At 48.9% G+C, this 25127-nt stretch overlaps 1 protein-coding gene across 1 annotated transcript in view; it reads right to left on the bottom strand.

Moving 5' to 3' along the window:
• Window positions 1-8346: 8346 nt before the first annotated feature.
• The window catches only part of pcdh17 (protocadherin 17), a 56273-nt gene continuing 39492 nt past the window's right edge, over window positions 8347-25127 (bottom strand). The window contains exon 5 of the mRNA XM_067260724.1: window positions 8347-9041. Within this exon, the coding sequence (XP_067116825.1) occupies window positions 8347-9041 (695 nt within the window). The remainder of the gene's footprint in view (window positions 9042-25127) is intronic.

Here is a 25127-nt window from a genome sequence, read left to right as displayed (position 1 = left end):
GCTCTGGATAAGAGCGTCTGCTAAATGACTAAATGTAAATGTACCACACACATAAGCACACACATGCGATTACACATACACACAGACACACACATACACAGACAGTCAGACATGCCCGCATGCACACACTCATACAGAAACACACACTACACATGCACACACACACACACACACACACACACTGACATAACACACGCAAACAGACACATGCACACAGACCCGTGCAAGCAACGTTTCCTGGTCGTGGTTGAATGATACTGTGAGCAGTTAGGCAGGTGGAAAGGTCACTGTCATCTGATGAAGACCGTTTCTGAGAAATATCCTGGACAGTCATGTTCTCGGCCATCACGAAAAGCGAAGCAGGATGATACAAATGATTCAATCACAGAGACTTGAGTTAGGTCAAACAGCAGCTTCCCTTTTATTTCAGAGAAAGTGCCTTCTCAATATTAGAAACCTTTCTACAGACCAAAATTGGAAGAAATACTGTTGCACTTCAGAAGGCTGTCCCAGAAGATGTCAGATCTGGTTCCTGGGTTTCTATTTAGCGGCGCTATAAACGGGCTCAAACCACTGAGAAACCTCTGCCGCATGATATTTCTTGCTCGGATGATGAAATATTTGCCTTCAGAATGGTTTGAGAGAGAGCTATCACTCACAGCCATGTGGACTTAGCTACACCCTGCCGTTTAGCTGAGTGTCGCCTGCTTCCTGGTTTTGTGTGCAGCAGGGTATCATTTTCCCTGCTTCTTGCTGTTTCTGTTTGATGACAAGTGGCTTCTCAAGCACCTGATCAGGCCGCCACAGAGCATCCTCTACTTCCTGTACAGCTCTTCCTCTGTGGTATCAAGTCAAAGTCACCACTGATTACCTTGCCATCCTCCAGCTAGCTCATATTCCCCGTCTCTCATCATCAGACTCCAACCCTTCTATTTCATTTTGATTTGACCAGCCTCCCTCTAGCTCACTCTCCTTCTCTTTATATCTATCTCTCCTCTTTATATCTCTCTCTCCTTCTCTCCATCTGTCCTTCATTTTCATTCTTTGTCTCCCTGCCTCTCTCCCGTTCTCTATCTCTTTCCCACTCTCCCTTCTTTCCTCCATTACTCTGTCTCTCTCCCTCTCTCTGTCTCTCTCCCGCTCTCTGTCTCTCTCCCTCTCTCTGTCTCTCTCCCTCTCTCTGTCTCTCCATCTTTCTTTTATCTTCAAGCTTTCTTTCTCTCCCTCTCTCTCTCTATTTGTCTCTCTACCAGTCTCCCTCTCTCTCCCTCTCTCTTCCTCCCTCCATAACTCTCTCCCCTTTTCTTCCTGCCTCCCTAATTATCTCTCTCTTTTTTTGTCTCTTTCCCATTCTCTGTCCCTCCATGACTCTCTCTTTCTCTCTATTCCTCTCTCCATAACTCTCTCTCTACCTCTCTCTCCCCCGCACAGCTCTTCCATTGTGCTCGTCCCTGGTTGAAAGCTGAAAGAGAGTCCTTGGTCTTGTTGACAATGTGAAACGGTGAGTCCTCCCCCGACCTGTCGAGAGGCCCTGGTTCGTTTAGTTTGTTACCCAGCCCGCTCTGTCTACCAATCACTTCCTGATTAAATCCCATCAATACACTCGTTCAAGTCCCCTGATTAAAACGCAGTGATATGATTCTGGTGTCTAATCTGACTCAGTAATCTTCGCCTCAATTGCTTTGAGATTAAACTAATTGAATACGTGATTGAGACATTAGATGGTGTGTGTGTGTTGTGAGTTTGAGTGTTTTCCAGCTTGCTAAGCTAATGCAAAGGGAGGCTCACCACAGAGTCATGATTATGATGATTATAGTTTTGATTCCTAGAAACTATAGCGTGTTCAGTGGGCGCGCAATTTATGTTTTGTTTGTCTAATAATTAGGCAGAAATCATTTCAATGAAGGTTCTTTTCCGGTTTTACGTAAGTGAACATTTGAAATGTCTGTTGATGAAGAATAGCGTGAACAATTAACATCTGTTGTGTGAAATGGTTTGCTGAGCACTGAGTCAGAAAGCACAGCAAGTTGGTTTGTGGATGGAAAAGGACCTAAATATGTACAAATCCACATCTCCGCTGCCAACCTTCCTGCTCTTTCATATGCTATTCTCATTCATATTCATTATCCACACAAATTTCACTTTAAATTACCTCCAACCTTTTGGTGCAGTATTTTCAAACCCTCACCCTCCACTAACAGGGTTCGCTTCATCTATCCAACAGGGCTGCTCTCCTCGGGCTGTCTAAGACAGTCTTATGAAAGATGTCGGGTGGTCTGGAGGAGAGAAAGAGAGAGAGAGGCAGAAAGAGAGAGAGAAAGAGAGGGAGAGAGGACAACAAGCGTGGAGCTGATGAAGACATGCAGGATGGAGCAGCTCTGGCCCTTATTAGCTCTGAGGCTCGAATTAAGAGAGAAACCTCGGCCTGAGCAAGCCGCCGCCGCGACGTGCGAGCACTGGAGTGTGCGAAATGGTGCTTGATTTAAAAGATGGGTTCTTCTCCTTTCAATCCCCTTTAATTAATATCTGCCTGAGGGCCGCTGGTATATCCAAACAAGAAGGGCGGGCAGGAATGTCAATGCCCTGCAAATGAACAGGACGACTGCGATAGGGCACTGTCTTCACAGTCGTGATGTAAATGAATTTGATCCAATCTTTTCAACAAAATAAACCACGCCGGCATGAATTATTTATCGCTATGAGATGTTTTATTTTTTAATTGCCTGCTATTCTGCAGTGCCAGTGAGCGAGCCTTGCCTCGTGTCTTCATCACAACAGCATAAGCACGGAAAGATCCGCTTACTAGAATGAGTTAGTTGAGCGTGTGGATTGTGGATGAGTGCTGGAGGAGATTGAGTTTTATGTTTTGGAAGCCCTCGACAGGTTTTCTGAGTGAAGATCAAAGTCTGGTTTCCTGTCTGCCATGCCCACCTGTCCGCTAATGAAGATGACTTCCTGTTTCCTTTGAGGGCCACATTTGGACTCTTTACTCTCTCAGACTCACAGTGTTGTAGCTCGTTGGGAGAGTACGGTTCAAAGTGTCTGAGTCTGCAGTTACGAGGCAAACAGAGTTCGAAATACGGGGGGGGCTTGACCCACCTACTTAAGATTTGGACCCCCCCAAAAGAGGTCAAACAACATGTCGGGGGGGGGGGGGGGGGGGGTCGATACATTTATATATCGTTCTTACCTGTAATCGTAAATATTACTTTACGCCCTGGAGAAGAAGTTGACCCCCCCGATTGTCATTGTATAATTCGCACTCTGGAGGAGGCAAAGAGCCACATCCCTCCTGAGAGAAACATGAGGGGAGTCTCATTCACTGGTGTTGCTTTCAGTCTCACCAGGCTCTCGAGATGCTGTCTAACCCCCCATTGGCAATGAACACCCAATCACACACAGCTACGTTTTTGACCAAACAAATGAATGTGAGCTATCTCTGTCAGCAGACGGCTTTGGTTCTGTTGTGAGTGCTGAAATTGGCCCGGCCGCGCAAATCTCGCTGGAGGTGGAGTGCTGGGTCTTATCTGTGAAACATTAGCGCACATGATTTCACCCGCTGTATCATTTGCCTCTCAGCGCAAAAACACGAGCTGTAATCTTTTGTGTGGTGGGAATGTGAACTAATGAGATGAATCAAGGATCCCTAGCCCAGGGCTACACTTTCAAGGGTGTGCGTTTCTGTGTGTGCGCGTTCACGCCGAAGACCTATTTTCTTTATAAAAATAACATAAAATGAAACGATCCTATTTTTTATGGCAGCAAACAAAGCTTGAGGAAATATGGCAAGCAGAATTCTCAATGAGGTAACGCCATCTTTAATGTTTCTACTGACTGCACATTCACCTCTTGAGATAGGAAAACCCACCCAAACAGTGCTTATGTGATATTATCTGGGCAAACACTCCTATACGAACTCAGAAAAGAACACAAAGCCACTGCTATTAGTAACAGCTTTTTTTTTTTATTATTCATAATTGTTTAACTTTTTATTCCAGATAGATCACATTGAACACAGCCTGTAGACAATAGCGGTTGAGATAATCCATACAAATATCTGTGTGTGGTCCAGTTGCCTGTTGTAGCATTTCCCCCCTCGTAAAGGAGAGTGCATGTATGGGTTGGAGGACCATGACAAACAATAGGGCCCAGCTTCAATTGCTCAGTTGTTGATGTGTGACTGCATGTGTGTGTGTGAGACAAAGAGGCGAGGATTGAACACATCCTCTATATATCGCTTGGACAAATCAGCTAGTCTGCCCTGCCAGTTATACCGCTGTCCAGATCCATGCCTCTACTGCGGCCAGTGTCATTAGAAAGCAATGAGAGGCCGTATTCTACAGCCGAGCCAAAACTATGTGTTGACCTCAGCAACTTCTGTCCTATTTGACAGCTTGCAGACAGAGAGGGGGATGTAGAGAGAGAGAGCAAAGGAGAGAGAAAGAGAGCAAAGAAGAGAGGGAGGGGGGTGACAGAGGGAGAGAGAGAGGGAGAGGTGTGGTTATGAAGCTTCCACTCGAGTAGTTCAACTTCATTTCATGCTGAGGGTTCCGTTAGGCTATCAATCAGCCAGCCAGTCAGCCTGGTAAACCAAGCTAATCAGCCAACCAGTCAGCCAGCTTGACTAGTTAACAGAAATAAGCTACTCAGTCGTTACAGACTGCTGTTGTTAATCAGTAATAGGTGTGTTGTCAAACAGTATTTCTATGCAGAGCTACAGCACACACGCACACACACACAGTCCCCAGGTAGCACAGCCTGTTTGCTGAGTGGTGGATTAAAACCAAACGTTACAAAACAGTTTAATCATGAGGGCATTGTTTTCCAAGTGATGAAGGTGGTTCAGCTTAGAAAATGGCTAGGCCTACTGCAGAAACACACACACACACACACACACACAGTATGAGAATATGAGCACCAATGGTGAGCGAGGAAATATGGCAAAAAAAAGTAGGATCAAGGTGAGAATAGCTAGGATGGGCTGAGTGGGCTTGCTGGTGTGTCTGGTCCAGGTTTATAGCTCTCCTCCTCAGTGTCTGCTCAGTGATGTCCCACTCAGTTAATGATAAGAGAAGAGCAGAGGCCTTGACGGGTGGTGGTGAAGGGGAGGAAATTTGGCAGTGTGTGTACACTGGGTGAGAGTGTGTGTGGTGTGTGTGTGCGCGCTGACAACACAACAGGGCGCAGTGTTGGTGCCATGCTTTCGTTATTGTATTTCCGTTTGTGCAGTGAATGTCAGACACGTCACGCGTCCTCGCGGGACCGAGAAGGGAGGAGAAATAAACAATCTAATTTAGAAATGAACAAGAAAGCACTCCTGTTTTACCCCAACGTGCACCCTCCCAGCCACTCATCCCCCTCCCTATACACAGCTTTTCTCGCTGCTTCACAACGGGGGTAAACAAACCACACACCGAGGAGATGAGGGCGGGAGAAACACCACTTGTTTTTTCGTGCGCTCCTTTGAGACAACCGAACAGAGAACCGAGGAAAGGAATCGTCAAATAAATACATGCACAGATATATAAATAAAGACAGAAAGTGCAACTGAAGCAGGATGAAGATGGAAATAGAGACATGCTTCTTTATACGCTGCCGTGTTCGCTGTAGCGTATGTGTTCTTCAACCGACTCCCCTACGCTTTTTTCAGAACACAACAGAGACTAGGAGCATGAGTGGAACACCGCTCTCATCATCTTTCCCGACTCTCCTGTTGCTGACAGGCCAACGTTTATTGTAATGAAGCTGAACAACACACCTCTGGAAATGAGAAGCCACGAGAAGCACATATTGGGGGCGCACATATTCGGGACTTTGCGGTCGTTATAGTGACTTGCAGTGACCTTCAGTGACTTGCAGTCACCTTCATCGCTGCCCGTTGTATTGTCTTTGAATATTAGAAAAAAGCACCTCAATAAAGAGTCCACACTTATACGTAGCTGTCATGTTTTTAGAAAAGAACAAAAAAGAAATAAACGCTTGAAGCGAAACACATTTGGTTGGTATAAAGTGTGAATATTAGCATAACGCGTAAGGTGAACAGCTTTGACGCTAAACGATGACACCGATAATAGGCTATGATTTCAGGTGTGACGTTTAACTGATAAGTGAGACGACAGCCTAAGAATTCATATTTAACAGTGAATGAGCACAGACAGAGAGGATACATAGACTGCTCAAAAACAGGAACATTATTTGTGTTCCTTTTATACAAAAATGCACATTCTCATGTATCAGAGCTCCGACCAGTCATGGGGTGGATAGGACCGCCTCTGTCACCTCGCTAATAGTAAGGCAGTTTTAAATTCACAAGGGAAGCTGCACCTGCCTCCAAAATGGCAGATTTCGCATTTGGAAAGTCTAAACTCAAAATTGTGACAGTATCAGTTATTGGTAACGAAAGAATAGCTGCCCTGTAAAAAATCAGCTTGGTAAAAAATATTCAAATTGTAGTTATGTGTGGTTTGTCGTTTTTGTTATTGTTGCCGGTTTGTTGTGTTGATAAGCTGGCGCATGAAGCTCTGATCAGTTTACGTGCGCGAGTCTGTCTGCTGGGCAGAAAGATGATTTTAAAAGCGTTGAAGCCAGCTTCCAATCACACACATTAGAGAGAGAAAAAACCCAGAAATAAAAATAAAGTAAATGAAACTCATAGAGTTTGACAGCTACTAAGGCAACAGTTGCCAAATACAATATAAGCCCATGTATATTGCAACACAACTATATATTAATTTAATAAAATACACAATATAGCTCTTGTACACGTAACAATTTGGCTCAAATGCACAGAAATTGCAGTAAAATCAATAAAAATATGTCAATATTTTTTATGTAAACACATTAAATTGTATACATTTGCACATTTAATGATATTGTGTATAGTGTGGTAATGTGAAGGGACATTTTCTTTATTAGTTGTTCTCTTTTGGATGTTTTTCTTTGAATCAGTGGCAGTTTCCTTTACAGTTCCATGAATAAATATCCTGCCATCGGCTGGCCCTGAACTTCAGGACATGTTTTAAAAATTTCTAGCATTTTCCCGTTTCTTATTTGTTTTTCTTTTCTTAAAAAATGTATAAATATCTTGTTAATATCTGGACACTATACATGAGTTCATACATATATTCATCTATATGATCATATAGAGATATCTTTTCACAGTTGAAGAAAAATGTCCCTTTTTATACAGGATTGTGATTGCCACAGGGCATGGTCAGACAAGTGAGCTTTACTATACATGAGGGACTCGAAGCTGATGATACACATGAAAGAGACGCTTACACAAATTGCCGTGTGGGAGTGTGTCTGTGGGAGTCACCTGTCAAATCTTCTACTTGTGTGTGTGTGTGAATCTGTATTTGTGTGTGGTTGTAAATGTGTGAACGTGGTGTGTGTTTTCCAGTACTGTGTGTGTGTGTGTGTGGTGATGAGTGTGCCTGCGTGTACACGGCTTCACCAGTCTGGAATGTTCTATGAATGTTTAAATAGAGGGTTCAAAAACACAGCTTACACATGTGACAATGACAGTTGAAACAATGATTACACTTCTCAAACCCCCCCCTATCAACCCCCCCCCCCCCATCCCTCCCCACACAGCCCCCCCCCCCCCCCCGACCACGCCCCCCCCCCCCCCTCATTTCCCCAGACTGACCATCCTCTCTGGATGTTAACAGTCTCATCTGCACTTCAAACATCAATATTACAAAGTCAGAAAAGATAGAAGATGTTCCAAGTCTCTTGTCATCTTTGCGCTCGTCCCCCGGACGCCAGTCTCAGGAACGGTCGCCCGTTCTCTTCGCACCTCCGATTGTCACAACCGAGCGGCTGCTTGAACGCTAGCAGCGGCGCGCACACACACACGAAACAAACAAACCCCCCCCCCTCCCCGGGAACGCTCTGGCGAACGTGTGGGGGGTCTGAAGGGCGGATGGATGGACAGTGAGACGACACACACAGATGAGCTGCTGGGCACTTGGAGAAAAGCTGTTAGAGAACCCGGGACAGGCGTCTTCTTCCACGGCGCGAGAACGCAAAACGAGAGTCAAAACAAATAGTCGACAGACTGTTCAGCTGTCCCTGTTTACTCATCATCTCTGTTCTGTCATCTGCAGTCGTTACTGGTTTTAGTCGTCATGATTCGCAACAGTAGCGGCATCTAAGCGTCCACACAAACTCCTTTCATGTACAAGGTTCATCAACGACACAATCAACAAACAAGATTGGCTCCTCAAAGAGTTCTCTTTTTGATCTCTCTTTTCCATTTTGGTGGCAGTCTGAGAGGCAGAGCGCGCCCCCTCTCCCCCTCACACTCACCCCCCCTCGATCTCTCCCCCTCCCCGCAACGTGTCACTTCCTGAGGGTGGCCGTCTCACTTCCTCTACAATCCTGGAGGAGTTTGTCGATGTCCCTGACCACCTGATCCGCATCCATGCCCTCCCGGCCCATCTCTGCCCCGTTCCCGGCATGCTCCAGAACGCAGTCCATCTCCGCGGCCCCGCCCACCACCATGCCGGCCTCCTGGCTGATCCGCGACCGGGCCTCGGCCAGGACCTTGGCCACGGGGTCGGTGGGTGGGTACTCCCTGCTCTGTTTGTTGGGGGAGAGGTACTGTCCGTCGGGGGGGCCGTAGTGGCCGGAGCAGGACACCTGGGGGGGCTTGCCCTCGGCGCCGTCCGCGGGGCTCTTGACGGCCGAGCAGGGGGAGGAGGCGGTCTTGGCAGGGCTGCCGGAGGCGGAGGGGACCTCCTGGAGGAGGGGGCTGAGGGCGCGCTTGGCCTTCAGGTAGGGCTTGACGTTGGCCACCAGGATGGTGTGGTCCCGTCGCTCCTTGCCGAAGGTGCAGAAGGTCTTCTTGCCGTTGGGGTTGGTGGTCTCGTAAGTCTCGGTCTCCGGGACCGGCTCCATGCCCGGGGGGACGAACAGGTTGTTGCGGTAGTCCACCCCCTCCGCCTGGCTGCCCCCCGCCGGGAACTGGGGCATCCAGCAGCGATCGGAGTGGCCTAGGACTCGACACTCCTCTGTACAGTTGACACAGTCTTCATCTGGAGAGAGAGAGAGAGATAGGAGATAGGAGGGAGAGGGGAGGGATAGAGAGAGAGAGAGAGAGAGAGAGAGGGAGAGAGAGAGGGGGAGGGAGAGAGGGAGAGAGAGGGGGGATGGAGAGAGAGAGGAGGGAGAAAGAGGGGAGGGAGTGAGAGGAGGGAGAGAGAGGGGAGGGAGAGAGAAGCAGAGAGAGGGGGGAGGGAGAGAGAGAGAGGAGAAAGAGGGAGAGAGAGAGAGGAGGGCAGCACAGAGAGGCAGAGGCAGGGAGGGAGGGAGGAATATAGTGAGCAAGAGAGAGAGAGAGACAAAGAGAGAGTGATCGAGTGGGAGGGGGAGACGGAGAGATGAAAAGAAAAATAGGGACAGTCTGTTAGTTTGTTTTGAAAGAATATCAATCCATAGCAATATGGTTCGGATCTGTGATCGGTGCCTGATATCTGCTGTGGAATTGTCATGAAAAGCAGGACAAGCTAACAGCCCAAGCCCCAGAGGGTGGGCCTGGGCCAGACTGGATGAAGTGACCTGACTGGATGTGGACATGAAAGCCAAACACACACACACACACAGACACACACACACCACACACACGTGGCACAGACAAATATAAATGTGGAAGGGGTAGAAGGGGGGAGGGTGGGACCAGAGTTATTCTATAAAGAGTAGAGACACGTGTTTGTAAGGGGAATAGAGGGCACCAGCTGGTCGAATAGGCATTTTCCATGAACCATGATCAAGGCCATGGCTGAGCTTGCTGGAGAGACTCCGAACTACCCAACCAAGAGGCTGGAGGCAGCAGGAACAACAACAACAGTTGAGTTTTGGCAAAGAAAGGGCGGCGTTATCATAAATTTATGTCACTGCGCTTTGAAGGCGTCCCTAGATAGGGAGACGGGCTGGCCAGCCAAACGCATCCCACTTCAGTGTGTGTGTGGGGGTGTGTGTGTGTGTGTGTGTGTGTATGAGCGTGTACAAGTGGGTATGTCATGGTGTGTGTATGTGTGTGTAAAGTTGTGCATGTGTGTACGTGTGTGCATAAATGTGTAGGGGTGTGTGTGTACATGTGTGTAGGGGTGGGCATGTGTGTGTGTGTGTGTGTACAGTATGTGTATGGGTGTGTTCCCTCTTTCATCTCTGCTCAGAAGAAACAACTGGGTTATTATGGGATGGCGGAGATGTCCAGAAAGGATCCAGGGGAGGAGAAAACAACATTAAATTCTCTCCGTTTGAAAACAGAACTAACCACATTGCTGGGTGGTTCTCCCAGCAATGTGGTCGCTCCTACTGGCACTGGGATTCAAACCCTGGGTTCAGGACTGTGTGAGCTCGCAAAACTGAAGCCGATAACTTCACTCGCTTTGATCCAAAGTGACATATACGGGAGAATTTGAACCTGTAACATTTTGATCTGCAGTCAAATGCTCTACCTTTAAGCTACCTATATAAATGTATATACTGTATATATATATAGTCATATGGGCTGTTAGATTATCTAGTTTAATTGATCTATTTTCAGAGTGAGAGGACAGAAATTAGAGAAAGTGAGAGAGAGTGAGAGGAAGTGAGATGTTCAGCTGGTGTTCAATTAGCACTAGTATCTATACTTCCTCTTACCTCTAAATGCTACCAACATGATTTAACCGACTGCTTCCACCACCACCTCTCTCTCTCTCTCTCTCTCTCTCTCTCTCTCTCTCTCTCTCTCTCACACACACACACACACACACACACACACACACACACACACACACACACACACACACACACACACACACACACACACACACACACACACATACAGCAACACCAATTAAACATTTAAAAGGTGTCCCCACACGATGCGGTATATAGAACACAAAACAGTAAGAAGTGTAAAGCTCTGGCGCTTATTTTTTGTAGCAGGTTGCACCTCTGCAACTGTGTGTCTTACAACAGTGTTGGGAACCTCCCTGTTATCCTGCACCCTCCTGTCAACATGACTGAGACCGAAACACACTGATCCTGCTGCACACACAGTCCAGCAATCAAGAGAAAGAGAGAGTGACGGAGGGAGAGAGGGAGAAGAGAGAAATAACTGGGTAGGCGGTAGATTCTACCTTCTCTGCTGGTCCCTGCCTCCTGTGTTCTGAGAGATAAACCTGACACACTTGACCTCATGTCCGTCCATGAGTGGTCATCTCTCCCCTATTAGAGGCCAGTACATGCTTTTAGAAGTGGCACGCTGAGACACACACACACACAAACACACACGCCTTGCCTTGGTCAAAATAAGCCAGTTTGAAACAGCATTTTCAAAAGTTCACACTCTTCACTCACAAGTATTCTGTGTGTGTGTGTGAGTGTGTGTGTGGTCAACAGCCTACACATTCGCCAGTGACTGCTCTGCTCTGAGGGACAGGCTTCACACAGCAGGGCCAAACAGCCAACGGGCAGAGAGAGGCAGAACGAGGTGGAGAGAGGCAGAACGAGGTGGAGAGAGGCAGAACGAGGTGGAGAGAGGCAGAACGAGGTAGAGAGAGGCAGAACGAAGTGGAGAGAGGCAGAACGAGGTGGAGAGAGGCAGAACGAGGTAGAGAGAGGCAGAACGAGGTAGAGAGAGAAGGAACGAGGTAGAAAGAGGCAGAACGAGGTAGAGAGAGGCAGAGGGAGGTAGAGAGGCAGAACAAGGTAGAGAGAGGCAGAAAGAGGTGGATAGAGGCAGATGGAGGTAGAGAGGCAGAACAAGGTGGAGAGAGGCAGAACGAGGTGGAGAGAGTCAGAACTAGGTAGAGAGAGGCAGAACAAGGTGGAGACAGGAAGAACGAGGTAGAGAGAGGCAGAGGGAGGTAGAGAGGCAGAACGAGGTAGAGAGAAACAGATTGAGGGAAAGAGTGGCAGAGGGAGGTAGAGAGGTGAAATGAGGTAGAGAGAAGAAGAGGAAGGCAGAGGGAGGTAGACAGAGGCAGAAGGAGGTAGAGAGGCAGAGAAGGGCAGAGGGAGGCAGAGAGAGGCAAAGAGAGGTAGAGAAAGTCAGAGGGAAGTAGAGAAAGGCATAGGGATGTAGAGAAAGGCAGAGGGATGTAGAGATGTACAGAGAGGCAGAGAACTGACATGTTCCTCTGCTGGTGCCCTCATCTGGAGAGGAAAGACAGAAGGCCAGGTCAAACCCGCCAACTAAGACATGGAGTCGATTGAAATTGTGTGTGTGGGTGTGTGAGAGTGTGTGTGTGTATGTGAGAGAGAGAGATAGAGACAAATAAATGTGTCCAAGCACACAGCTGAAGTGGTTTAAACCATGCTCCATTGCAGCAGATTAAAACCCCACTTTCCAGCCACTGAGACCTGAGAGGACAGGAGTGGATCCTAACCTGTGTCCTGTCTGATCTCTTGCTACACCAATCCGTTTGGGCAACCCCCCCCACCTCCCCCACACCCCTGCACGCACAGTCAGATTCACCCCATCCTTGCCCTAGGACACACAAGCACACACATGATTGTCCATTCACTGGGCGCATATTAACACATAAATAATCCATGCAGAAACATTTTTCTGCATTTAGTCAGAGGAGATCTGTTATAGATTATTCATGTCTGCGCCATGGAGTCAACCTTGAGGCCCTTTCCTCATATCTATAACCAGACATATGACACACGAGACCAGAAGTGACATTCCTCTGCCTCAATCCTTCTCTCCCTCCCTCTCTTTCTCTACCTCTCTCTCCCTCCCTCTCTTTCTCTACCTCTCTTTACCTGGAACACCTCACCCTCTCCTTCTCCTCCTCTCCTTTTACCTCACTCCCTTTTCCTCCTTTGGTGGATTTCTACTTTTCAATTCCATTTCAATTCAATACGCTTCGTTAACATCAATGTTCAGGTTGGGCAATGTTGCCAAAGCAGTCCACAGTGAAGGGACAACATAATTATTCACAGACATCAGAGAACTTAATCGTAATTTATTTTTTTTCATTAATCATTTTGTTTCTATGCCCCTCACATCTCCTCTCTCTCTCTCTCTCTCTCTCTCTCTCTCTCTCTCTCTCTCTCTCTCTCTCTCTCTCTCTCTCTCTCTCTTTCTCTATGTGTCTCTCTCCCTAGACTTCCCACCACCCTGTGTTTCTCAAACAAAGCACAAAACACTTCCAGAAACAGACAGCTCCAGCTTGCTTTCATAACCGCTCCACCCCGCCTGTGTTTACCAGGTGGGTTAGTGTGAGTGAACTCAAGGGCTTCTTGAAATTCTCTGTGTTCAAACGCTCCACCTCCGGAGGCCTGTCTGCAGAGGGTGAGTGCTCTGCAGCTTGTCCTGGTTTAGGGGGATTCAGGAAGAGCAGTCGCTGGCTAGCGAGCAGGCACCTGCCGCGTTAGCTAACGAGCAGGCACCTGCCGCGTTAGCTAGCGAGCAGGCACCTCGCTGCGTTAGCAGTGGCTGGCTAGAGAGCAGGCACCTCGCTGCGTTAGCAGTGGCTGGCTAGCGAGCAGGCACCTGCCGCGTTAGCTAACGAGCAGGCACCTGCCGCGTTAGCTAGCGAGCAGGCACCTCGCTGCGTTAGCAGTGGCTGGCTAAAGAGCAGGCACCTCGCCGTGTTAGCTAGCGAGCAGGTACCTTGCTGCGTTAGCTAGAGATCAGGCACTTCGCCGTGTTAGCTAGCGAGCAGGTACCTCGCTGTTTTAGCTAGCGAGCAGGCACTTCGCCGTGTTAGCTAGCGAGCAGGTACCTCGCCGTGTTAGCTAGCGAGCAGGTACCTCACTGTTTTAGCTAGCGAGCAGGCACTTTGCCGCGTTAGCTAGCGAGCAAGCACCTCGCCGTTTTAGCTAGCGAGCAGGCACTTCACCGTTTTAGCTAGCGAGCAGGCACTTCTCCGTGTTAGCTTGCCGCATTATCAGTGGCTGGCTAGCGAGCAGGCACCTCGCCATGTTAGCGCTGCAGAGAGGATGGAGCGGGTACCAGCCTGGGCGAAAATCTTTTATTAGTTTCTCATTTGTCAACCTGGATTCTCTCATGTGCCTAATGTTGACGCACAAAAAAATGCAGGCTAGACATATCGGCATGCGGCCTGACATGTGTACACAAACGCACGCACGCACACACACACAGGAAACAAGAAAACGCGTGCAGCCATTTGTGAAATGTCAATGGAGAATGAGGGAGAGATTAAAACTCCCAAACAACCCACAGGAGTGCGAGCAAAACACAGCAAGCTACCTCTGAGAGCCAGGCTTTGCTGCTTTATCTGCACTACAGTTTATCACAAAGGCTATTAAAACTTCTGTATTGTCTGCCGGCTGCCTGGTGTGCAATCTCCAAGCAGACACAAACATCTAGCCTGTTATCAACAGCTGCTATCTAGTATTTCTCCATTGGAGGCAGCTATCGCTGGGTTGATGCTGGACTGACATTCACCACTCATATCGTCTCCTCACAACCAAAGAATACTGTGTTTCTTTCCCTATTACCTGCCGCAGACGATCAAGGTATTTTAGCAAATCAGCATTGAAGTAAAGATGTTAATGGCCTAGTGACATCACCCTAACAAAGAACAATGATAGATGGTGGAGCTGATCGCCTCTTCCTGGTTCTTCTCTCTTTATCGTCAGACTGAGTGTGTGTGTGTTTACATGTCTGCGTTTGTTTGTGTAGCATTGTGCGTGTGTGAGCTTGCTGTAGTGCATGTGTGTGTTTGCATATTTCTGTGTTTGTGTGTGTTTGTTTAGCTAAGCCTGTGTGTGCATGCCAGTATGAGTGTGCATGTGTGTGTCTGTGTGCATGTGTGCATGTGCAATAAAAAGGAGGGTGATTTCCCTAAACATCCGCCATCGCCCCAGGCATCTGCCCCCCTGGCCCAACCCACCCTTCCCTTCCTCAGTTTATTACCCAGCACCATGATTAATGTCCCGCCATCACACAGGGAGAGAGAGAGATGGTGTGAGGGAGGGATGGAGGGAGAGAGAGAGGGAGGGAGGTTGGATGGAATTATGGCGAGAGGGAAAGAGAGACGGAGGGTCATAGGAGAGAAGGACGAGATGGAGGGAGAGAGATGGAAGGAGGGAGAGGGAGGAGGAGAAGGAGGGAGAGAGATGGAAGGAGGGAGAGGGAGGAGGAGAAGGAGGGAGAGAGGGAGAAGGAGGGAGAGAGATGGAAGGAGGGAGAGAGGAGGAGAAGGAGGGAGAGAGATGGAAGGAGGGAGAGAGAGGAGGAGAAGGAGGGAGAGAGATGGAAGGAGGGAGAGAGGAGGAGAAGGAGGGAAATAGATGGAAGGGAGGAAGAGGGAGGACAAGATGGAGGGAGAGAGATGGGAGGAGGGAGAGAGAGGAGGAGAAGGAGGGAGAGAGACAGAGGGAGGAAAGAAGGGCAAGATGGAAGGAGAGAGATGTTAGGAAAGATGGATGGAAAAAGAGAAAGGGAGAGAGAGAAGGATCTGCAGCAACAGACAGTACGCCCAGTAGCTAATGCTAGCAGCCCGGAACTACAGTAGAAATATGAGGGCGGTACAGTAATGCTATGTAGCTGTATACAATTTAAAGCTAATCCTTCTTAACACATAATTACATTAGCATGCTAAATATGTTATATATGATTTCCTTCCTCCCCCGATGAGCAGATGCAGCCATGGCAACGCAAGCCCCCCAGCATCCCTCTACCCTAAGGGGGGGATGGGGGGGGGGGGTATTGACCATCCCACACACACACACACACACACAAACACAGGACTAATCAAACCCAGCCTGCTGGCCGGCCGGTGCTTGGGCTCGCCCGGAGAATCAGAGTGGATAAATATCTGGCGTGGAACCGAGAGCTTTTCTTGATGGCTGACCGGCTCATCAGTCAGTCTGTTGCTTTTAAAGAACAGAGAGAGAGTGTTGAGCCTGTAACCCAGCCAGCTGGGGGCTCCGGACCACACTGACAACAACCCACTATCGCTCACCACAAGGCCTCCCGTACCTCACGGTGGTGGGATGTTGTGTGCGAGGTCGTTGCTATTCTCTCTCTCTTTCTCTGCCTGTCTCTCTCTCCCTCTCTCCCGTTATTATCGCTGTCTGCCTGTCTCTCTCTCCTTTTTCTTTATATCTCTCTGCCTTTCTCTTCCTCATTCAATCGTTCTCTGCCTGTCTCTACCTCTCCTATTTTCCTCTCGCCACTCTCTCTCTCTCTCTCTCTCTCTCTCTCTCTCTCTCTCTCTCTCTCTCTCTCTCTCTCTCTCTCTCTCTCTCTCTCTCTCTTCTCTCTCTCTCTCTCTCTCTCTCTCTCTCTCTCTCTCTCTCTCTCTCTCTCTCTTCTCTCTCTCTCTCTCTCTCTCTCTCTCAGTGCGGGGCATGGAGCAGGGATGTCCCCCGGACCAGACCCTGTGTTCCAGCAGTCGTCCCCCAGGCTACCAGCCCGGGAGGCCGCTGACGGCACGCCGCTGACGGCCAGCCGCTGACGGCACGCTTGGCTGCTGGGAACCAGGGGCCCGCCTGGGCCACATGGAACACAGAGAGGGGGGATCACCCGGAGGGCAAGGACAGGGAGAGACGACCAAAGCAGCACCCGGCGAACCCACTTAACCCTTGTGTTATCTTCGGGTCATTCTGACCCATCAGTCATTGTGACCCACCGTCGTATTGCGACAGATTTACCGCATACAAAGACAAAGTGAAGCATTTTCTTTTAACTGTCGGGCTGTCTCAGACCCCCCACATTGGAATGGTTAAATGGTTGTTTTTGTATTGGGTAAAATTGGGTAAACACAAATGATGGTTCGTTATGAACCTTTGGGTCATGTGACCCGAAGGCAGCACGAGGGTTAAACATATAGGAATCGAAATCGATGGCTGGATTCTGAACTGAGGTGTTTTTTTTTTTTTGCAACCTAGTGATGACTGTGTTGGCCACAATGGAAACACATCCCCCAAGTGTGTGTGTGTGAGCGTGTGTGTGTGATTAACCATGCTCTCTGTGTTGTGTATGCAAGCAGGCGGTGAGGGCTAGGCAGACTGACTGACATCCTCAGCCCGCCCTCCTGGGTCTGCCAGGGTCATCTGGGAAAACCTGGTAGTCTGCTGAACAGAAGAGACCATGTCCTCCTCACACACACACACACCCCCACTCTCCCCACACACTCCTCCACCTGAGGCCTTTCCCACGTCCTAATCTAAATAAGTGATCTAGCCTGAGCTTGTATAACTAGCTAACCTTGGAACCAGCCTGTGAACCAGGCCCTACGAGGAGTCACAGCAACTCCGCGCAGCTGTTGTCACAAATCGCTTGATCAGCCACGCAAAGGCAAACAGGAAGAATGGAAGGGCGACAAAGGTCGTGTGGAATCAAAGCAGATGAGCGTGTACCAGGTTTACCTGCCATGGTCTTTGAGAGAGGGACAATAGACTTCACAAAGTCGTGCGGCGCAACCTTCTAGCTTCTGCAGAAAGCTACGCACGGGCACGGCCGAGCTCTTTCAGAGATGCGCTTTCACCTTGACCAGACAGAAGGTCAGATGATGCAGGAACCTTCCTCTAGCTTGTCACAAAACAACATCCTGTGTGTGCATATCTAGGATGGATGAAAGACACGAGAGAGAGAGAGACAGATAATGAAAGACAGAAAAATAAATCGAAGACAAACACTGCAGGCTCCTGACTTGCAGGGGCTGAAGCAAAGCTGTGCCATTCTTTAATCCAGCCAACATGAATATTCAGGACACGCTACAGAGGTGGACCCCTGCCCAAGACAGGTGTTAGGCCTCTCACCTCTCCCCTCCTCCTCTCCCCTCCTCCTCTCCCCTCCTCCTCCTCTCCCCTCCTCCTCTCCCCTCCTCCTCTCCCCTCCTCCTCCTCTCCCCTCCTCCTCTCCCCTCCTCCTCTCCCCTCCTCCTCTCTACCTGGCTGGTGGCACCTGGGGCTGGTGGAGGGTGGCGGGGAGACGAGCAGAGAGCCGGCTGGAAGGAAGAGGCGGGGAGAGGCAGCACGAAGGGTGGGTTAATCCTCCACTTCCTCTAAGCCTGTGTAATTAGGACACAGGGGAGGGATGACTGCGGGGAGGGGGATGACAGCGGGGGAAGCTCACTGGCTGGGTCTGCCTTTTGTTTCTGCCTCTTTTCTCCATCCAAGCTGTGTTTAGACATGTGTGTGTGTGTGTCCTTTCTCCATCCAAGCTGTGTTTAGACGTGTGTGTGTGTGTGTCCTTTCTCCATCCAAGCTGTGTTTAGACGTGTGTGTGTGTCCTTTCTCCTCAGCCCGATTATATGTGTTTGTCTCCGCGTGTGTGTGTGTGTGTGTTTGTGACGCGCGCAAGCGCACCCGCCCCAAACACACACACACACGCCTGTGTGTACTTTCCGTTTCATGTCTCGCCCTCCTCTCTTGCGAGCGTGTGTGTGTGTTCGTGCGCCCCCCTGTGTGTGCACGGCAAAGATTTTCTCCTGTCCTGTTGTTAGTCAACACAGGTGCGTCTGGACCGGGTGTGGGAGGGGGCCGATCCCGCGGTGACAGCCCAGGACGGGAGTTAACAGCTGGACCCAGACCGGCCGCCAGCCCCGCACCTGGCCCTCCCTCCCACAGTCCTCCACAGGAGTGCCTTGTGGGTTGGAGCAACACCAGAAGAAAAACAAAACAACACTACAAGGGCTCCTCTCTCTCTCTCTATGCCCGCGCTTGTCAACAGCGTTAATCTGTGTGTCTGCTCACCAGGCCTCAGAAGAGACAGCGGGCCAGACACCAAGACGCACGCCGACCAGAGCTGAGTACCCCCAACACACACACACATACACACAGACACACACACATACACACAGACACACACACACACACACACACACACACACACAGACACACACACACACAGACACACACAGACACACACAGACACACACAGACACACACACACACAGACACACACACACACACACGCAGACACACGCATACACACACACACAGACACGCACACATACACACACACACACAGACACGCAGACACACACACACACAGACACGCACACACACACGCACACACACACACACAATCGACGCTGAGAAAGAGGGGATTTAACGGCTAAGCCTTCAAACGACTGTGACTCACCTGATAATTAGCATTAAATCTGGAGAAAAAAAAGACAATTCCTTTCAACCGCTTGATAAGATACCGTTCTTTTTTGTTTAGGAGAGAAGAGAGGAGCAGGCTCAGAGATGACTGTTCCTCTGAGGAGAATGAAAGGGGCTTTGTCACTGACTCACTCAGGGTCGCTTTGAGATGAACTCCACCACTAAAAATAACTATGCATTAAGGACGCATGTGCATCTGCAGTGTTAAGATTAATTATCTGCTTTCTTTGGTGGTTGTTTTAACTTCAGATAAGGTACTGCAAAACCCTCGCTTAAAGTTTAGTCATAAATGTTACTAATTATTGGTAAAGTAACCCATACATCAATAGGTTAGTGTGTTATTATTGTTGCAAATCAAACTCCTTTCCTAAAATCGAATAATAACAAACCATATTTATCTATAAATGATATTTATGCATTAGAAATGTTAACTGCAAACACACACACACACACACACTTCTACATCCCCAGAGGTTCTCCAGTACCTCATGTCTCCTTAGTAGGATGAGTCACTGCCTTCTAGCCTATCAGGTGGGTTAGGAAGAGTAGAGATGAAGAGAGAGGAGAAAGGAGGAGGAGAGGAGAAAGGAACGAGTGAGGAGAGGAGGGAAGAGAGAGGAGGAGAAGTGTAGGAGAGGGAACTGCGTATGTGATGTGGGATATTTGCTTGCTGAGGGCTAGATACAGAGGAGTCAGAGAGAGGATCATGTCGTCTGCTGTACTGTTGTGTGGTGACCCAGTGTTCAGGGAAAACATGCCTCTCTCCCTCTCCCTTTCTCCCCCCCCTGTCTCCCTCTCCCTTTCTCCCCCACCCTCCTATCTCTCTCCCTCTCCCTTCCCCCCCCCTATCTCTCTCTCCCTCTCCCTCCCCCCCCCCCCCCTCATATCTCTCTCCATCCCTCTCCCTCTTGTACCTTACACACACAGCTGGACGTTGACCTTTAGCCCGGGGCTAATAAGAAGGAAGACAAACGCTGTACACAGCTGAGTTCCCATAATGCCTTGCTACACCTCTGCTGGCAGCATGCTGTGTGACTGAAAGATCACCTTTGCAACAGCTGGGATGTCAGTATGTGTCGGGGACAGGGTTAGGATGTTGCGGCCAAGTTGATCTCAAAGATCTCTCTTTCACACACTAGCAAGCACACAAACACACACACAAGAAAAAACTGAAAACGCGGGGTGCTAGATTTTCACCCGAGACGCTGCAGCTGGCGCAGATCAAGTTTCCTATGTGCACAGTGGGAGAGACCAGGGACTGTGGAAACTGAGGCTCCATTAGGGCTCAATGAGGCACAGACGTCATAGAGGAAACTACAACTGGGGTCAAGGAACTGTCTGAGTTGTCATGGCAACTGTGAAACACGATTAGAGTAATAACAAAAAAATCAGGAAGGAAAGTATTGATGAGGCAGATGATTCAGATCATTCTCAGACGGGTAGAATTCTGCATCATATTTGTCATTTGACATTATCTTCTCCTTCTGGAAAACGTTTCCACGGTGACGTCTTTACATTAGTTGGAGGGTTGGGTGATTATTACCCAAATCACCAAACCACGATCAATATCAGTCTGATTGCAGATCCGCCTGTGTGGCAGATCCTATTGACTGTTAAATCACCTGCTTCAGGAGGACTAACAGACACCATCAATCAAGGATGTCCTTTTAAAACTCCACCTGAGTGAGTTAGGACAACTTCAGCTCGCGAGGGAAATATCTGTCCTGAAAGAGCTCCACTGTAGAACGTCACAACGCTCCACCACTTCCACCAATCATGGTGGGGGGAGGAGGGGAGGGGTTAAGCGCGCTGTGGAGACGAGGCTAAGTGGAGAGGTGAAGAGACGAGGAGAGGTAGAGAAAGACGAGGGGTGTTGGGTTTCGACCGCCACGGGGCTTAATGCATTTAGGGAGTCAACTGACACACTCAGAATGTATTAGAACTCCACCCTTCCACCCCTCCACCCCCATCCCACCCCACTGCTCCACCCCCAGTCTGACAAAGTGTCTCTCTTACCTATCCCATCCAGCCCAGGCACACACTAGGCAGTCCAAACCGCCTCCAGTTTCAGGTCATTGGTTTAGCATCGACGTTGCACCCCAGCCCTCCCTCAGCACTGTGTACTGTCTAGACTGGGCTAGATCTGGATAAACACACACACACACGCGACGCACAGGGCAAACAATCACGTGCGCAGATAATGGAAACGTACGCAAAGCCACAGGAAAACAAACACACTCACAAACGGAAGCGCACACGCGAAACACACGTACGCTATCTCTGTTTGGCATCTCTTCATAAACATGATTCGATTAAAACCAATTCCTTGACAGGGAATGCAATAGAGAGCCTATTAGTCTGGGGCGGGGTAAATGTTTCACATCATTTCGTTTTCACAATCTCACAATCAGATTTCTATTTTATTCTTCGTCGCCTTCATCTAGCGCCATCCGCCTCTCCTCGCTCGGGTCAGTTATGAGTTCGAGAACCCTTCATGGCCCAGTTCAAATTGAGGCCAGCACAATAAACAACACAAATAAAGAAATAAGTACCCCTAGACCTCGCCACGGAGACTGTCGCCGCGAAAATTGGAGTGCTGTTGAGAATTCCATTTCATTGGAACGGCAGGGAATTCATACGGCGGCATGGAAAACTAACTGTGACAATCTGAATCTCAGATGAATCAACGTGGCGATTGAAGATTAAGGTCAAAGATTAGGAGATTTATGATGGATAAGAATGGGATTATACAAGATCAAAGATGTTAAATCACTGATCAGAGATTATCAACAAAACACACATGCACACAAACACACATGCGCGCACTAACACCTTGTAAACCATCTCATCAAACACGTGTTAACATCATTCTGGGACACTCTTACAGAAAACAACAACAGCCACGTCAAACTCTTTTTAGGAAACAATAGAGGAAGTGACAGCGTCTCTGTTTCCTGTTTCCAGGCTCAGGGTGATGTCTGCTAGACTGCAGATGATTGGTGGAGAACTCCACAGGGGCCCGGACACACAATCCCAGTTTATTTAGTGAAAACACCCACAACACATGCTCACACTGGGACACAACAGCCCCACTGGTAGTCTCTCTCTCTCCTTCTCTCTCTCTCTCTCTCTCTCTCCTTCTCTCTCTCTCTCTCTCTCTCTCTCTCTCTCTCTCTCTCTCTCTTTCTCCCCTTCTATCTCTCTCTCTCTCCTTCTCTCTCTTTCTCTCTCTCTCTCCTTCTCTCTCTTTCTCTCTTTCTCCCCTTCTATCTCTCTCTCTCCTATCTCTCTCTCCCCTTCTCTCTCTCTCTCTCTCTCTCTCTCTCTCTCTCTCTCCTTCTCTCTCTCTCTCTCCTTCTCTCTCTTTCTCTCTCCTTCTATCTCTCTCTCTCCTTCTCTCTCTCTCTCTCTCCTTCTCTCTCTTTCTCTCTCTCTCTCCTTCTCTCTCACTCTCCTTCTATCTATCTCTTTTCTTCTCTCTCTCCCTGTGTCTCTCTGTTTTTCTCTCTCGCTCTCCCTGTGTCTCTCTCTCTCTCCCTGTGTCTCCCTGTCTCTCTCTCTCTCTCTCTCTCTCTCTCTCTCTCTCTCTCTCTCTCTCTGGGTCTCTCTGTCTTTCTATCTGCCTCTTTCTGTCCTTCTCACTTGCTCACTCTCCCGGTCTGACTTATGTCTGTACCATATGTCTGTGTCTCACTGTTTTTAACTCTCTCTCTCTCTCTGTCTGTTTCTTGTTCCTGTCTATCCCGGTCCAGTCATTCAATGAAGGCTGTATGATAAAAGAGGACATGTTTGAGTTTTTTTTGTTGTTTATCATTGTTTATCTTGAACATGGAAAAGCTGAATAAGTTAAGAGATTTCATTGATGTGGCAGTCAAGTCCACTCTATAGGACCCTGAGCAAACACTCTGCATGCTTCCCTTCTTAATCCCAAGTCAGCCAGCCAGAAGTAATCACATATCTCTCACACACACAAGCACACACACACACACCACACACACACGATGAGCCAGTGCCTCCAAGCTCCAACGAGTTCATGCAAATGAACAAATGCAAATTCAGCTGAAAGTCGGTCGCCTTAACTGCCTTTTGAGGAAAATGTGCCGTGTGTACTGTGTGTGTGTGTACTGTATGTGTGTGTACTGTGTGTGTGTACTGTATGTGTGTGTACTGTGTGTGTGTACTGTGTGTGTGTGTACTGTATGTGTGTGTACTGTGTGTGTGTACTGTGGGTGTGTACTGTATGTGTGTGTATATTTGTGTACAGTAAATGATGCGTGTGTACTGTGTGTGTGTATGCACATGTGCAAATATAGACCACAATGAATGTAGACCCCCAACCGCAGCCTAAACCGCAACCACCCACCACCCCACACCCACCAGCCCCCCCCCCCCCCCCCCCCCCCCCACCCCGGGCCCAGGTGTGGACCAGCAGCACGGACCACTGGGTGGAAAACATCGTCTGACAGCGTTATGGTAGCGCTGTGATTGGTCAGTGAACAATAAGGAACAGTCCAGAACCACTTGTCATGTTGATACAACATCTGGGCGTCCACACAGCCGGACGTGTGTGTGTGTGTGGTGTGTGTGTGTGTGTGCGTTTAGGGGAGACGGAGGGAGGACGTTTGTGCTCAAATAAGAAGCCTTCCCAGCTGCTCCTTGAGTTTTCCAGAATACTTTCAAATAACAAGGGGAGAGATAATTAGCTAAACGCAGCTAGCAAAGCTAACCCCAGCAGGTGATTTAACGGTTGGATTCTCTAGTCTATAAAGAAACAACAGGAACTTTGAAATATCCCGACTTGTTAAAACAGCTGATCTTGTTAGTAGTTACAGCTGTTGGAAATAAAACGCAAAAACTCACAGTGACAATCTGGCAACAGTCACTTGTATTTCAGATTCATGTCATGCAAGACTTTTTTAACTTTTCTTTTTATATCTTTTTAACCATCGGTCCCTACTGTCTTCACCCTCCCTCCCTCCCTCCCATCCCCCTCTCTCTCCCCCTCTCCCTCCCTCCCTCCCATCCCCCTCTCCCCCTCTCCCTCCCTCCCTCCCTCCCTCTCCTCCTCTCTCTGATACAGATACAGACCCCTCTCCTCCTCTCTCTGATAGACACAGTCACTCGCTGGGAATGTAAGGGACATGATAAGCATTATCCCAATCTGAGACTAGCTTATCCACCAGCTCTGTACCTCATCCCCTCTTCATCCCCTCTCCCGGTGGAGGAAGGGAGGGAGGGAGGGACAGAGGGAAGGAGAGAGGGACAGAGGGAGAGAAGGCAGCTGGGTGGGGGTGGTTTTCTATCACTAGGTTCCCCCATGTTTAATCAAGGAGGATTTCGACCACCTCAGGAAACCCAGATGGCCGCCTGTTTCTGGAGGGACGAGGGGAGATAAGTTGTCATGACATCCAGGATCATTCCCCCCCCCACCGATCGCTTCCTCCCCAAACACACCGGAAACACATTGCAAACAGCTAGCGTCCGCAGTTTTGGTGGCTGCAAGTCCATAGACTCCACAAAGCTCCCCTCACACCCACCCACAAGGGACTCTTCCAGAGATCAGCCTCCCTTAACCCTGGTGATCTCCCCGACGACAGCCCCGCCTCCCCCAGGAAACCGCACGTGGCAAGCCTCATTCAGCCGCCTCAGCTCACTGAAGTTGTACCGTCTACGTTTGTTTACGGTGAGAACAAACCTCCGAACCATGAACGAAGGACGACAATGGAGGGAAACAGTCAGATAAGGAAGAAACGCATCGCTACAACCATTTTTCACTTCTTAATTTTTTTTTTCTCTTTCTTCTACTGTTTCTCTGAATGTTTTCTGTCTTGGTGGTGTGCCCCTTGGGAGGAGGAGGTGAAGGCGAGGAGGGTTGGAGGGGTGGAGGAGAGGAGGGGCAGGGTGGCGCTAGGGACAATAGCAGTCACCCAATTAAAGTTGTGTTGGCCTCGCAATTCCTCAAGGTATTGCCTTGTGACAGTTTAATTAACCAAGCACCTTATCTTCATTTACCAGGATCACAAAGTAGCAAGCAG

The sequence above is a fragment of the Osmerus mordax genome, chromosome 22 (genome assembly GCF_038355195.1).
Source record: "Osmerus mordax isolate fOsmMor3 chromosome 22, fOsmMor3.pri, whole genome shotgun sequence".
Lineage (NCBI taxonomy): Eukaryota > Metazoa > Chordata > Actinopteri > Osmeriformes > Osmeridae > Osmerus > Osmerus mordax.
Note: the sequence above shows the minus strand (reverse complement) of the source record. Positions and strands in the feature narration are given on the sequence as shown.